The 15,599-nt window shown below is 38.3% G+C and overlaps 1 protein-coding gene across 1 annotated transcript; it reads left to right on the top strand.

The window, feature by feature from the left end:
- The first annotated feature begins 602 nt into the window (after positions 1 to 602).
- Positions 603 to 11,587, top strand: MYLIP (myosin regulatory light chain interacting protein). Its single transcript, XM_032223255.1, has 7 exons — positions 603 to 819; positions 2,198 to 2,388; positions 6,471 to 6,656; positions 7,232 to 7,429; positions 7,907 to 8,071; positions 8,385 to 8,808; positions 10,366 to 11,587. Exons 1-7 carry the CDS (start codon positions 733 to 735, stop codon positions 10,453 to 10,455), a joined length of 1,341 nt encoding a protein of 446 aa, XP_032079146.1. The 5' UTR covers positions 603 to 732; the 3' UTR covers positions 10,456 to 11,587.
- The last annotated feature ends 4,012 nt before the right edge of the window (positions 11,588 to 15,599 follow it).

Here is a 15,599-nt window from a genome sequence, read left to right as displayed (position 1 = left end):
AAAATGATTGTTTCTTAGTAATCTTGATCAGAATTTATGGATTAAAAATATTTTTAAAAGATTTTAAGGTGGAAAAGCTTCTAAAGCTTTCAGCATACAGAAACATTGCAGTAGAGCTTTTGGTCAGAGTAAATGTCTTAGTTTTGCAGATGGGCAATTTCAACATATGCTTTCTGCTTTTTGTCAAACTGTATGCCAGCCTGTTTCCTCTTTATTTTCTGGTGAATATGTATTTGAGCTTTCGTCTTCTGTGAAATTTCCCCTCATTGCTTTGGGGGGGAAAGTGCACTGCATATGATCGCCCAGGAACTCTTCCACGTCACTTTTAATTTTCCCTACTTTAGATATTTCCATTTGACATTTGTTCCTATTCCCCCTCCCGCCACCTATTCTGGCCCCGCACATACCAGCACCATTTGGAACCAGACGTCTCTGTCGCAACAGCCGAGACACTATCTCTTGAGTGAAAACAAACCGCCTTCCAGGTCCAGGCTCTCTCGCGGCAAGCGCCGCTTTTCAGCGTGTTCATTGGCTGGGCTTCGCTTGGGGGCGGAGACTGAGGGGGTGGGAGGGAGGGGAGACCGAGACGATAAAGGAGCGCTTTCGCCGGCGAGCCTCAGAGCCCCGAAAGGACTTTTTTTTAAGGGTTGCGGGGAAAGAACGTTAGCGGGTTACCGACACGGCAAACAGGGACTCTTTAGGGGGGGCGCGTCTTGGCGACGAGAGGCGGCCATGCTGTGCTATGTGACCAGGCCGGATGCGGTGGTGATGGAAGTAGAGGTGGAGGCCAAAGCCAATGGCGAAGACTGCCTGAACCAGGTGAAAAGCCGCGCTTTCCTTCACCACCCCCTCCCCTTTGCACCTGAGAGGACGTTGGGGGCTCGCGGAGGGGCTCCTCCGGCGCGTGGCCTCCCCCCCCCCTCCTCCCTCCCTCCCACGCTCCTTCCCGATGCCACGCGCTCCCACTCCCGCGCGCTCTGTGGCTCGCGCTGGCGCGAGGCGGGGACCCTCAACCGACGCCTCGATGCAGTGGCTGCGGGTGAAGCCAGAAGGAAGGGGACGTGCCTGTCTTTTCCCCCCCATCCGCCTCCCCGGCGTTGACACCGGGCTGAGGCTCTTCACCTCCCCACGCGTTGCTTGGGAGCCGCTCCGCTGAGATGCCGGCTGGCTGGCTTGCTCGTTATCCCCCCCCCCTCCCTGCACTCACACACCGGGAAAAATCCCCTCTTAAGCCCCGTTTTAACCGCACTGGCCACGTGGCGTTTGCGGAGACGATGGCGCCCCCCTGAATTGGGGGCTGCTCGAGAACATCCCGCCGGGCTTCGTGGACCTGTTGTGGGGGGGATGCGCGGAGGGGAGGCACGGAAAGGAAGCGGGAGCGTCTGTTAAGCCAACATGAGATATGTCTGTTCTCAATCATCCTGTCCCAGAGGTGCCTTTTCCAAAAAGACTTTCTCGGTTATTTTGTCTGGGAAAGGAAAGGTAGAACCGAAGAAGCTTCTTGGGGGAGAAGTGAAACGTTTTCAAAAGTAAAGCCCCAATTGCCTTTTTTTTTTTGGGGGGGGGGGAAGCACCTTTTTGGAAGGCTCCTAATTTTGAGCCATTGGTTTCCATGTATAGTTCCATGTATAGATCAGCAGTTCAGCGGTTCAAATCTCACGGCTCAGGGTTGACTCAGCCTTCCATCCTTCCGAGGTGGGTAAAATGAGGACCCGGATTGTTGTTGGGGGCAATATGCTGATTCTGTAAACCGCTTAGAGAGGGCTGAAAGCCCTATGAAGCGGTATATAAGTCTACTGCTATTGCTATTATTGCTATTGCTCCTAATTTTGAGCCATTGGTTTCCATGTATAGTTGAAACTCCTGGTTTGATGCTCCAGCTGCTGCAATTGGTGCTTTTGCTATCCACGAGGTTAAAAGTTCATATTTTAAGTTATTCTCTAGGGAGAGTATTATATTTTGGGATTTTTATGGCGGCAATTTTGTGGACCCCCTTGAAAGCTTTAGATAGGAAGGTCACTAGCTTCCATAAGAGAACTCCGAGCTGACTAGTTCTTCCGAAAATATTCTCTCTCTCGGCTGGTAATAATTGGGAAAGTGTTTAGGTAACCTTGTTAAGTAAATGGGTACCTTATAGCATCTTTCGCTAGTGCTCATTACAGTAGTGTTTATGATGATGTTTAACTTGTAATCATAGGTTTGCAGGCGACTGGGGATTATAGAAGTTGATTACTTCGGACTCCAGTTTACAGGAAGCAAGGGAGAGAACTTGTGGCTGAATTTGAGAAATAGAATATTCCAACAGATGGATGGCTTGCCTCCTCACAGATTGAAACTACGGGTCAAGTTCTTTGTGGAGCCACATCTGATCTTGCAGGAGCAGACAAGGTAAAAAAGAAATAAACCTTCACTGAAAATGGTTTCTGTTATTTATTTTGCAGTCTGTGGCTCCATAGAGTAACTGATTTGAACTTTCAGCAATACTTAAGGTGTCTTAGTTTCTCAGTGGATCTTAGCTTTATGGTATGCTTTTTATTGCGCACACTGTACTGGGAAAAAGTACACATTCAAGGCAATGCTCTAGTCTACTTATTGAAAATATTGGTGTTAGTGTTCCTATATGGATTTGGCAATGGTTCATTTAGTTATGGCATTCTAGAAGTAAAAGGAATTTAAAGTATTGGCTCCAGTGCCCGATAGTAACCTCTTCGCAGTATTATTGTAGGTCATTTTAAAATGTTCAAGACAGGAAACTTCCCCCGTGTTCCAGTTTACAGAACTCCTCCCTTAGTCTGTGTCATATTACAGTAATACTCAAATGACTGTTTCAAGCTATAAAGAGAAAACAGATGTTTTTTTCTTTAAAATATATAACTATAAACTGGATTTACAAGTACTCACAAAAATTGTCATTGACTTTTAACAATTATTTGGAAGACTATTATTTTATTTGTGGTTTGTGAACTATAACATGTCTGAACTTAAATGTGTACGTTCTTTATTTATCCAGTAGTTTTTGTAAACATTTTACAAAAATTTTGGAAAGTTTTCTGCATGTATGATGGAAGACTATTCTTTACATAAATCCTTTACTTATAGTTTGAGGGTTCATTGAGGCTATCAATCACCTTCTCTGTGCAGAATCAAAATTATAGCTGACAGATTGGCTATAATTACCACATCCCTGAAGAGCCCAGACCTTCTGTTGTTCTACCTTTATATGGTAGAATACTTGCCGAATCGTTTGCTTATGACCTTGTAATAGTGCATCACTGTGTAGTGCAACCCAAATTATTGTTTAAAATATAATTACAGTATTGTGCTAAAACTTTGTTTTAGCAAACAAAGATGGTTTAATGACCATCTATAATTCTTTTTTGGTCTTGAATACCACATCTTGAATTTCTGGTTTATTTGTTGATTTCCTTTGAGAGTGGCTTTCCTATTGCAAAAGTATGATTTTACGCCTGTCAAATTCTGTGATCTTTGGCATTTTGGCTGGAATGATGTGATTGAAAGTTGGTCTTATTAACAAGCTTCCAATGAAATACACTCATACACCATATGTCTGTAGTGTGTTTAATGTCGAAGCATGTCTTGCACAAATTGGGTATATATAATAGAGATTTTTGCACAGCAGCCATTTTGGCATGGAATTGAGGAACACATACAGGTGGTAGCAATGACAGTACTTTGTGTTCCATTCCATTTAGGTTTTCAGTAGCCATGTGTGTGCTGTTGCTCAAGTGTAAGGAGAGGTCACTATATAATTGCTACTTTAGCCTATGAAAGCTGTTTTTTCTGCCTTTTCCTGTTTTTTGGATACTGCATACAAATTTCCTGTATTTTCTGGCTGTGTTCTGATAAGGAGACTGAGACATAATTATATACGTGTCATTAAATCATTGCTACAGCAACAAATCTAATGGTGGCCTAAGACTTCCACAGTATTATACATTTTTGTGGAGTAGCTGCAAAGCATGATTTATACCAACCTGAGATTCCCTCATGTCAATAAATCAGCTGCGTTTTTTTTTTTGCCCACGTCAACAGGTTATGAATGCTAGAGTATTTCTAAAGAATGAGATTCCAAGTTTGTATATTTTCCCCCAATTGTTAGCATTTTTGCTTCGCCTATCTAATGATTGAAGAAAATAGATTTGAGGCAGCACGAAATTGAATAAACTATTGACACAGAAAATATGCTAAATATAAATAGGCTATTTCTTTCACTGCTCTAATGTGGGTATCCGTGTTTGGTAAGAAAACCAAAACAAGTTAGGTTCCAAAAGGAATTATAGTCTGAAAGCTGACTCCCAAACATTACTGGGCGTGACTCATTTTGCAACTGTAAAAGTCTCTGGCTTGAAGGAAGAAAGTCTGGTGCTCAGAAAAGCGACAACAAGGTAACTATAGGTCATTGACTGAAAGTAACCCTTGTTAATAGCTGCTAGGCTGTTCCATCAAATCAGCGGCTGCTTCCCTGGAAGAATGAGGAGATGCTTAAGAAATTCAGTCCCTGATTGGTCGGCCGCAGTTGCCTCGACAGAAGTTCTGCTTTTGTAGTTAAACTGTCTTGAAGAACTTATACAGTTTGCTGTAACTTTTTTGGGGGGTGATTTAATTTCTAAAAATTAAAAAAACGGATAAAGGTTTTGAAAAAAGATACCTCAAACTGATTTCTTATTTAGTGAAGAGCTTTAGTTTGACCTGCTATAATACAATACAATAGCAGAGTTGGAAGGGACCTTGGAGGTCTTCTAGTCCAACCCCCGGCCTAGGCAGGAAACCCTATACCGTTTCAGACAAATGGCTATCCAACATCTCCTTAAAGACTTCCAGTGTTGGGGCATTCACAACTTCTGGAGGCAAGCTGTTCCACTGATTAATTGTTCTAACTGTCAGGAAATTTCTCCTCAGTTCTAAGTTGCTTCTCTCCTTGATTAGTTTCCACCCATTGCTTCTTCTACCCTCAGGTGCCTTGGAGAATAGTTTGACTCCCTCTTCTTTGTGGCAACCCCTGAGATATTGGAACACTGCTATCATGTCTCCCCTAGCTTAATTTATCGGACTTGAAATGAGCTATATTAGATGTGCTACTTTGTTCAAATGGATGTCTGCAGTTAAAATCATAGTTTCATCAGACATTTGAACTAATGAAATATATGTAATTTGTAGTCCAAACATCAAACTACTGCACTAGATAGTGTTTGTTTATCTAAGTGCTGTAGAATCTATTGCTTTTTTTCTGAGATAAGTGCTGAATATTGTTAACTGCACGCAGCAGAGTTGAACATCCGAAGTTAACCTTTCCCCTGATTAATCAGCAGTGAAAATTGGAGCTTGTAAAACCTTTGCCTTTGCTCTGGTATGCTTGTTGGCACTGTACTATAAACCAGCCATATCTGTTTTCATATCTGGTTCAATTCTTTCTTTGGACTGAGATAAAATGCAGCTACTCCCAAATATTAAGAGTGGAAGAAAATTAAATGTTTATTCTAAAAAGATGTTGCTATAGATTGCATTAGATTGGCAGTCAGCAGGTGGCACTCAGCAGGAGTTTCATATTAAATACTGGGCATATTCAAAAAGGTAAAAGTGATGAGTCCAGATTCGGGTCTCAAAAATCCTCAATTTTAATAGGCGCAAATAAATTGTTCTGAGATATTGCTCAGTGTATATTTGGAGTTATATTCCTAAAATATGATATTCTCAGCCTAAGATGTTCACATTATGGGATATTGGAATTTTTCTATGTATAGTTGAATGTTTGTATCATGTCACATTCTTTTCTAAGATACTCTCTGAGTTTTTGTATAGAATATGGCATATACCATATAGCAGTTTCCTGGCTAATAGTTTTAGGGAGGTATGTTTGGTGTTTTACCAAAAATATTTTAAGGGATTAAAATCTCAGCTTTCTACTGTTTCCCCGAAAATAAGACCTCCCGAGGCAATAAGCCCAATCGGGCTTTTGAGCACATCTGCTAAAATAAGCCCCCCCCCCAAAAAAATATTGCAACATAGCAGCAGCGATGAGGTGAGCACGCTCGCCGCCTCCAGCACCTCAAAAATAATAATACCTCATTTTTGGAGAGGCCAAGTGCTTTTTTTGGGGGGGGGGGTCTCAAAAGAAAATAAGACCATGCCTTATTTTTGGAAAAACACAGTAATATTAATCTTGAATATTAGCTGCTCTTGTGTGTAATGATGGAACTATTTGGCTGGAACTAAATTTGAATATATTACTGGTTTTTTGTCTTCCAATTTTATTCTAAATGCAGTTATTTTACTCACACCTTTTTTAAAAAAAATTCTGATCAATTTACTCTGGGGTATCTTGTAGTTCCATTTTTATTCACAATGTATCTTTTCAGTTATTTGCGTAAATATTTCTTCTAGTATTTGAGCAAGTCTTAAATGTTGATAAGTTTCATTTCTGCATTACAAAAATGAATTTCTTGTTTTAGGCATATGTTTTTCCTGCACATAGAGGAGGACCTTCTGTCTGGTAATCTACAGTGTTCTTCTGAACGTGCTGTTGAATTAAGTGCTTTGCTTGCCCAGTTGAAGTTTGGTGATTATAATCAGAATACTGCCAAATACCACTATGAAGAGTTCTGTATGAAAGAACTTACCTCTTCTACTTTGGACAGGTAACTTTTGTTGTTAAACTTCTAATACAACACGAGTATATGAGAATAATTACTGTAAGTTTCACTTCTTTTTTTGCTTTAATGTGCATCTGAGCTCATTAGATGCAAGGGTTTTAATTTGTGAAAGTTGCTTTCTGTGAGAAAATACCCTTTCTTTCCTCTGACCCTTGAGCTGATTAGAATAGTCAAAGTGATTAACTTTTGTCTTGAACCTAATAAGGGTTTAAATAAAAAGTTATGCTGTTGATTTAGTAAATTTAATTTTTTCAAAATAACTGATAATATATTCAGTAAAATTATAACATCCTCAATGTTCTTTATACATTTAAATTAAAAGAGTTATGGATTGTATAAAATCTGTTTTAAGAGTTCCCACAATAAAATTTAGGATTTTATGAATGTTATAAAATAAAATTTAGGATTTTATGAATGTTATAAAATAAAATTTAGGATTTTATGAATAAAATTTAGGATTTTATGAATAAAATCTAGGATTTTATAGTGGCAAATCAATATATTTAAATTATAAAATAAAACAAGATTATGATTAACCTATTTCATATTTTTATCCACAGCATTATTGCAAAACATAAGGATCTTGAAGGTCTCAGCCAAGTTTCAGCTGAATATCAAGTTTTACAGATTGTGTCAACACTAGAGAACTATGGAGTAGAATGGCATTCGGTTAGAGACAGCGAAGGGCAAAAACTTTTTATTGGAATTGGCCCTGAAGGCATTTCCAGATGTACAGATGACTTCAGTCCCATCAACAGGTGATTACCAGAAAGTCCTGCCTGAAAAACGTTTATCAAAAGCTTGTAAATAGCCAAAGGATTCTGAAGTATGCAGCTGTTTAACTGAGTCTCTAGCCTAACGGTATTGAACATTTCTTACTGTGTATTGTTTCATTCAGATATACTTTTGGGGATGGGAAAGATTCTAACTGCAAATAACTAAAGATATTCCTTACTGCAGAAAATTCAGGGATTCTTTTTATATCTCAGATCTGCTACCAAAGTATTATAGAAGTAGACATTTTGAGAAAGATTTTCATAGCTATTAAAGCTAGTTTCATTTCTTTCAAAAAATGGTCAATTCATCTTTACTGTCAATGATAGTAGTCATGGAGATATACATTTTGTTGTTAATTTTACATTGTCAGTCTACTTGGTCTATTTTTGTTTTGATAACAGTATTTTAGGGCTTAATATTATGGTGTCATTCTTTGCATTTTTTCCCCATTGCTTTAGGATTGCATATTCAGGTGTTCAGATGGCTACACAGTCTGGGAAGAATGTATACTTAACTGTCACTAAAGAATCAGGAAACAGCATCGTTCATCTTTTCAAGATGATCAGCACCAGAGCAGCTAGTGGACTATACAGAGCAATAACAGAAACACATGCATTTTACAGGTTTGTATTTCTGAGAAGAAATATATGTATTTATACACATATAAATGCACACATACACAGAGTTGTAGGTTACGTTCAACTACAAGGTTCTTGATACTATTATATAAATGGTTTGTCATACAACTGTTTCAGTATGTTGCAAACAAACAGATAATAAATTCATTTTAAATCACTAACATTGAAATCTGTTTATATCACATATGGCTCTCCCCTCCCCCTCCCCCCACCACATTCTTATTTCACTAGTTTTGGGATATAAAGGGGGAAAAGGTTGTTTGATTCATGTTTCTTTTATATCTTCTTTTCCTGCTAGGTGTGATACTGTTACTAGCGCTGTCATGATGCAATATAGCCGAGACCTAAAGGGCCACTTGGCTTCCTTGTTCCTGACAGAAAATATTAATCTTGGGAAAAAGTATGTATTTGACATTAAGCGGACATCTAAGGAAGCTTATGATCATGCAAGACGAGCTCTTTACAATGCTGGCATTGTGGATCTAGTTTCAAGTAATGACCAAAGCCCCCCCAGTTCTCCTCTTAAATCGTCAGAAAACAGTATGAACTGTAACAACAATTGTGAGGCTCTCAACTGTCAGCAAATGAAAGCTCTTCAGGAAAAACTACGGAAGTTTAAGGAGTCTCTGCTATGCATGGCATGCTGTGAAGAAGAAATAAATTCAACATTTTGTCCATGTGGCCACACTGTGTGCTGTGAGACATGCGCCATACAGCTACAAGTAGGTATAAAATTAGTTGCCACAGTAAAGTATTACGTTTTGATTTAAGTTCAAAAAATACTGGAAATTCTTTAATTTACAAGCATACAATAACTTTGAATGCAGGATTTAAACATCAGTTCAATGGCTAAGTATAGCCATGTAAACAAGACACTATGGAAGACAGAGAGGGATAAGCCTTATTTACCAATGCACTACTGGCCCTGTTGATTAATGTACAACATACAGATATAAAAAGTGGAGCTTTTAATTGAAATTTGTAAATGTTGCATTCAAGTGAAATATTTTCTTAGGATTTTATTGTTTCCTAGACAGCTGCACCCAAATATGGGTAAATATGTAAAATGTTCTAAGTTGATATATGTTCCAGTTCTAGAATCTCTGTCCTCATATTTTACCAGAACAGGTCAGTACAGATGTTCCATGTGTCCATATATTTCAGGAAGTCAATTCACTGGAATCAGAAATGTTTAATTGAGCTCCAGAAATATATGAATCATTAAGTGAACACCCAGAATATTTTTTCCAGATACGTCAACATTTTGGAGCTGCATCAGTCCATAATTAGATTTTTATGTCCTCTAAAATAATTCCTTAAAATAGAAACATAGAGGTGTTTAATCAGTAACTTAAATAAATGGTTCAGGCAGAGGTGCCAAGTAGTGAAAGGTTATCTGCAAGGCTGTAGCAACTTCAGGTGGGCAAGAGAAAGAGGGATATCCGCTGCTTCTCAACTATTGCAGCAGTTGACCTAATGGCTTTATATGGTCAATCATTATGACGGGTCCCCAACCCTCGTGCTATGGCCCATTGCTGGGCCAAGTCCTGTTCAAAATTGGGCTACGTGAGTGATGGACAAGTGTGCATGTGCAAAACCTCACTCACGAGCAGGGTGCTCAGGCGCAAAGCTCCATTCATGTGAATGGAGCTTCACAGGTGAGCTCCCTCTACTCATGCGAGTGGAGCTTTGTGCTCAAGCACAGGTGTCCTCTGCTCACACGTGAAGCTCTATTTGTGTGAGTGGAGGACACGTGCATGCTGCTCACACAAAGAGAGCTGTGTACTCAAGTGCATGCTCCCCCACTCTCTTTCTCTCTCTCTCATACACACACACAGTGCCGGGTTGGGCTGCCAAGCTAGTAAGGTTGGGGACCACTGCACTATGAAGAATTCCTCTCTCACTTGGGGAGAGAAGGAATAGGAAGCTAGAAAAAGTAGCAGAAGATAGTGGCATTCTGGTACCATTTCTTTACTACAAAAATCCAGGCTGTCACTAGATGACAGAAGGTATACAAACAATTATTAACTTTATGTTGCCATTTAGATGTTGTGTTCCCCACACAGTTTTAATTATTTCTGTATTCCTGTTTGTAGATTTTGGAAAGGAGTCATTGGAAGAAAGCATTTGCTGTGTAATAGGGTGTGGTGTGTGTGTGCAAATAAAATCCATTAATGAAAAAAACTTCAATAGTGTATTAGCATTTTCTGTTTATTAGGACTAATTAAACTTACTCTGGACAGTCAGTTGGTAACATTACTCTTGTGTTTTCCTTCTAGATGTGTCCAGTCTGCAGATCTGAAATAGAACACGTGCAGCATGTATATTTGCCTACCCACACCAGCTTACTTAACTTGACTCTAATATGACCTCTGTGTTAGTTTCTTAACTAACCCATACTTCCAAAGTACTGCACTAAAGTTCCAACTCTACCGATAAAAAAGAACTATCACTTCTGCATCTGCCAGCAATTACTGGAAGGACCATGACAAAACTGGGAAAGGCAGAATATGAACAAGCTCTTATTAGAATAAATTTTAGAGGACATACTGTGACTGACTTGTAGACAAACCTGTGTTATTTGAAACAATATTATTAATAAATTAACAATATTCTCAGAGAAATGATGAAAATTTTGTCTGCAGTATCCAGCAGTAACAGTTTTATGCATTTTATTAAAATTGTTTTAAAAATTACGTTAGCATGACCATTCCCGTTTATCTTTTAGAAAGACTAGTTTTTAATGTGTACATCTATTGTAGTATAATTTTGTTTCTGCTTTTTTACTGAAGTAAGAAACCTATTTTTAAATCTGTGCACTTAAGAAATTAAGATTGCAAAGCTTTAAGCAAATAGCTGGGTTTATTCAGCAGATCTTGCAATCAGATTACTTGCAAAATTTATTATCAATTTTTGAGTCAATCAGCAGCCTGTTGGATACCTAAGAAAATGTGGATAAAACACTTAAAATGTAACTTTGATTTTCTAAAGATTTGTTGTCCTTAGAAAATTCAGCTGTTTCTGTTCATATGCCTTATGTTTGAAGAAGTGTTCCTCGAATTCTATAATCTTAGTGTTTCCTTAAAATGCAGTTGTGTTAAATTTCTTAAAACCATCTGCTACAATCCCTATTTTCCCTAAGCATTTTGGATTTTGGTCAACTAGTGAATGCCACAGAATACTAAAAGCTAGATGATCATGTGCAATACTAGCTGAAATAAAAGCTAGAAAAGTCACTTTACTGCGGCTTTCTAAATATACTTTTCATATTGCCTTAATGTAGCAGTAATATGTGTATGCATTTGTTTCTTTGCACAGACATTTTGTCAAATATCAAAACTCTACTTTTTTATAGCACATTAGCATATAAATCTTGTTCCCAAAAAGATATTTATTTTTTCACTTTGTAAAAATGTTTTGTTTCCACATGAAGTCAGAGCTCTTCTATGATAGAAAACTTCTCTTTTTTATATATTCAGTTAATAAAGGACTTTTAAAATAGCTTTGGCAATCTTCTCTACATCTCACTTGTGTGTTAATCTTAACTATTCAATTCATCACAAAACATTTGTGACCATAGACATAATGTTCTCTTGCCTATAATTGTTTTGGCTGCAGTATGGTGGACTTCACCTGTAAGGCTGTTATAAAGAAGCTTTTTTGGTTACATAATGTTCAGGTCCTTCACATAAATTCCAAGGGATAATTCTCACACCTTAGTACCCAGGTAGCTGATCAGTTATTGAACGCAGAGACGGAATAGAAATGTAATGGCTTCATTGGGAAAGGAGGCACAGTTATATCAGCATAGCACCCTCCTAAAGCTATAAATGAGGGAATTTCAGTCTACTGTAAATGTGAATTGCCAAAAACCATCTTTTTGAGTGGAAAAGATGGAATAGAAGCTAACATGAAATTAAAAAAATCGGAAGTCTGCCTCTATTACAAGCTAGTTATTATTAACTAGGATGTATAGCACTTGCAAATGGAAAATATTAGGACAGAAGTTTAGGGTTTTTTTTAGTGGTTAAGCAGTTTTATTGTGTAAAAGACCATGTATACATTGGTATGTAAGATTTCTAGGCTGGTCTAATCTATGGTGATCAGGCAGCTTGCCAAAAGAACAATAGAAAATACAAAGATAAACATTTAGAAAGTATAGAGAAACAGCATAAACTAAAATACCACAAAGGTGTGGAACCTACTCTGACTCAAAACCTAGGGGAACAGTCAAGCAGTATGGATCTTAAGGAGAATGTTGTTCCAGAGGCATAGCATGACAGGAGGTCCATTTCTTGAGTTCCATCACATGACACTTAAATGGATGAGCACCTGATCATGCCAACTTAGAATGCAAGGGTCTGGGAGAAACGACTAGAGATAAATAATCCCTCAAATAACTAGGTGTTGTGTCACGAAGGAGTTTACAGATGTGTAAACCCATGGCCCATTGGGTCATTTCAGAATCTTTATTTACCTAAATAGAAATAGAATGACTAAAGGCCAATTAAAAAAGCAACAGGAGTAGGAGTGATGGCAGACTTCTTGCCAGCTTCCATAGTGACTTTTCTTGTGGAAGCTGGCAGGGAGCGTTGGAAATGACAATAACCTCATGATGGCGCAGCGGTACTAAAATGGCCACAACTTTGCCAAATTTCAATTCTGGGAATTATGGGTCCTGGATATTGGACACATTCTTTTTTAAAAAATATTTTTTTAATTTTTAATTTAAAACAAATACAGCATCCTTCTTTGCATGCTATAGAAAGTGTATCAGTTGGTTACAAAAAGACTTTTGTGCATCTCTTCCACAGTCAACAAACGTAATTCATATTAACTTAAGTATTTTAACTCAAATATTTATACATGTCACCATTATATCTCCATTTTCATTTGACTATAATTATTTAAGCGTCCAACATAAAATATACCAAAATTTAATACATGTATATTTCATTTCATTTCATTTACTTTATTTGTATGCCGCCCTTTTCCCTGAGGGGACTCAGGGCGGCTCACAATTCAGGGGGAGGGCAAGACAAACAAGTTACAAACATGAAGACAATACATCATTAAAAAAGCACAACAGTCATACTATTCGAGTGGGGTTGGAGTCTTTAGCCCCAGGCCTGTCGGGACAGCCAGGATTTAAAGGCTACGCGGAAGGTCTGGAGGGTGGTGAGGGTACGAATCTCCACGGGGAGTTCGTTCCAGAGGGTCGGAGCAGCCACCGAGAAGGCTCTCCTCCGGGTAGTTGCCAGTCGACATTGGCCGGCTGATGGAATTCGGAGGAGGCCTAATCTATGGGATCTTATTGGCCTAGTGGAGGTAATTGGCAGTAGGTGGTCTCTCAAGTATAGCTGGATAAGGTCAATAGCTAATAATACTGAGCCACTAACCAATAGGTAACTTCATTCTTTCACTCAAATGTGAAAGCATCAAGCTTTGAGGTACCCCATCTCTACCTCAATTTCTACTTCCCCCCTTATACTGACTGGAACTGATACAAAGGAGAGGAATCACTTGAATACTTCTTATCCCAGGAAGCAGTCCAGAAGGACACCATGGTCAAGGGAAAGTTGTAAGAGATAATCTAGTACAGCCAAGTACTGTCCAACCCATTAGCTGTTGTGCTGATCACTTACGCAGCAAATTTCTCTTCTGAGGGAAGATTGAATGAAATTTCCAGAAAGCTGGATCTGGCAATGGCTTTTTTTTTTGAAGAGGATGCTTATCACTTCCACCTCAAAGGGGTGCCCCTGCCTCAAAGGAGCAGATGTTACCATATTAGTGCAAGTGTGTGTCATGTCCCTTCATGGATCTAATACAATCTCATAATATAATCTGAGATTAAGTCCACAATAGAAATGATATTTTAGTCCCCCATCTTCAGGCATTTGTTCACCTCAGCAGCCATTGAAGTTTTTAACAGGCTGCCTTACTTAGTTAAAAAGTTGCTTTTATTTGTATGTTTATTTTTCTGTCCCTCTGGGATTGTGCATTACACGTTGGATATATTTGAAGATTTATAAGATTTATACTGCTTATAACCATTCCTCCTCTCCCCCCCCCCCCCCGTTTCATAGCCAGTTAACAATCTGATTCACATCCAGTTTTATTCTTCTCTTTCTTTTCTTTCTAAGTGCATCTCCCCATTTCCTTCAATCATCCCCATCTGGGATTTAGTTGTCTGTTTTATTTGAAAATGGGGCAGATCATTGCCCTGCGGTCTGTGGTAGAAAGTTTGGTACCTGCTGGTAAGATTAAGTTTATAATGGAGGTACCTTATCTCAAAAGTTTATAATGGAAGAACCTTATTAAACAGTTATTTAATATTTTCTTTAGCCTCATTCTCTTAGGACAGTAGCTTCTAAGAGGTATATGCATACATACATATGTGCTCACAAGAACAAATGTGTCACATATATCTATTTTTGGGGAAGGAAGAAATTCTAGGATTTACTTCATTTGTTTTGAAAAGGCATGAAAGAAAAATGTATTTATTATCATGGTTTAAATCAACTCTCCTTTTGGTGGTGAATCAATTTAAATCTTACATTTCTTTGGGGCAAATAATACGTTTAGAAATCTTCATAAATATACCTTTATATATTTGTATTAATCTAACATCTCTAAAAGTTAGCTGTACATATATCATATGCGACCAGGCACAAAAGGTTCAGTGATACGTGAACTTTCTAAATAATTGTTTCCCTTAAAAATACTTTGATACTTACCTTGGGAAAGCAATGATCTATTCAAAAGTATATTAAAAAGTACTGCAATGTTGCGAAGGGAAGCCTTAGTCCAAAAGGGCAAATCATAATCCAATTAAACAGGTCGTATTTTTGCCTTCCATTCTTCCTACAAGAATGCCTGTGCCAGCCTAACAGAAGAAACACAACTATATGAAAGATTAAGTGTTAAGATAAACAACCTTTATTCAGGAGCATGTGAATGATAAACACCTGCTGATTAATCCTTGCAGATGATAAAGTTCAAATTTCTGTGTGCATGCCTTCCTAAGAGATAAAAGATTAAAAGTCCCAAGGCAAGCTGTATACCAGCAATTTTATTTGAGAGCGAGAAAATTCTATTTATAAGTGACCAATTCTAAACTAGTTGTGCAGGAGCTCAGATGAGGCGTCAAATTTTCCAAGAAGCCATTGAGCTAGTGTGGTACCACATTTGTAGAGTTAGAGTTGTTAGCCCTGTTTCTGAATTGTTTGCTACTCAAAACAACAAAGTTGAACGCTGTCTGTCTTCCAGTTGTTGATAGATTAAAGATGGCGTTGGCCATGTTAGAATTTGCTGGCCCTATACAGCTGGAGAATGGCAGGATGGGTAAGGCTAAATGAAAAAGCAATGTGTTTAAATAAAAGCCCAAACAGCAATTCAAACACTGGCGGATATCAGATATGTTCCATGCTGGTCGTAAATATTTTTAAAAAATAATCTTGTACAGTTCAGGCTTATGCTTGTTTACTTAAAAAAAAATAGCACTCAGCCATTC

This window comes from Thamnophis elegans, chromosome 8, assembly GCF_009769535.1.
Source record: "Thamnophis elegans isolate rThaEle1 chromosome 8, rThaEle1.pri, whole genome shotgun sequence".
Lineage (NCBI taxonomy): Eukaryota > Metazoa > Chordata > Lepidosauria > Squamata > Colubridae > Thamnophis > Thamnophis elegans.
Note: the sequence above shows the minus strand (reverse complement) of the source record. Positions and strands in the feature narration are given on the sequence as shown.

Excerpts from the sequence above, each read along its gene's own strand:
- MYLIP (XM_032223255.1), top strand. The coding sequence starts at position 733 with ATGCTGTGCTATGTGACCAGGCCGGATGCGGTGGTGATGGAAGTAGAG. Across the intron at positions 820-2,197 it reads GCGAAGACTGCCTGAACCAG|GTTTGCAGGCGACTGGGGAT; the intron begins GTGAAAAGCCGC and ends TTGTAATCATAG. Across the intron at positions 8,809-10,365 it reads CATGCGCCATACAGCTACAA|ATGTGTCCAGTCTGCAGATC; the intron begins GTAGGTATAAAA and ends TTTTCCTTCTAG.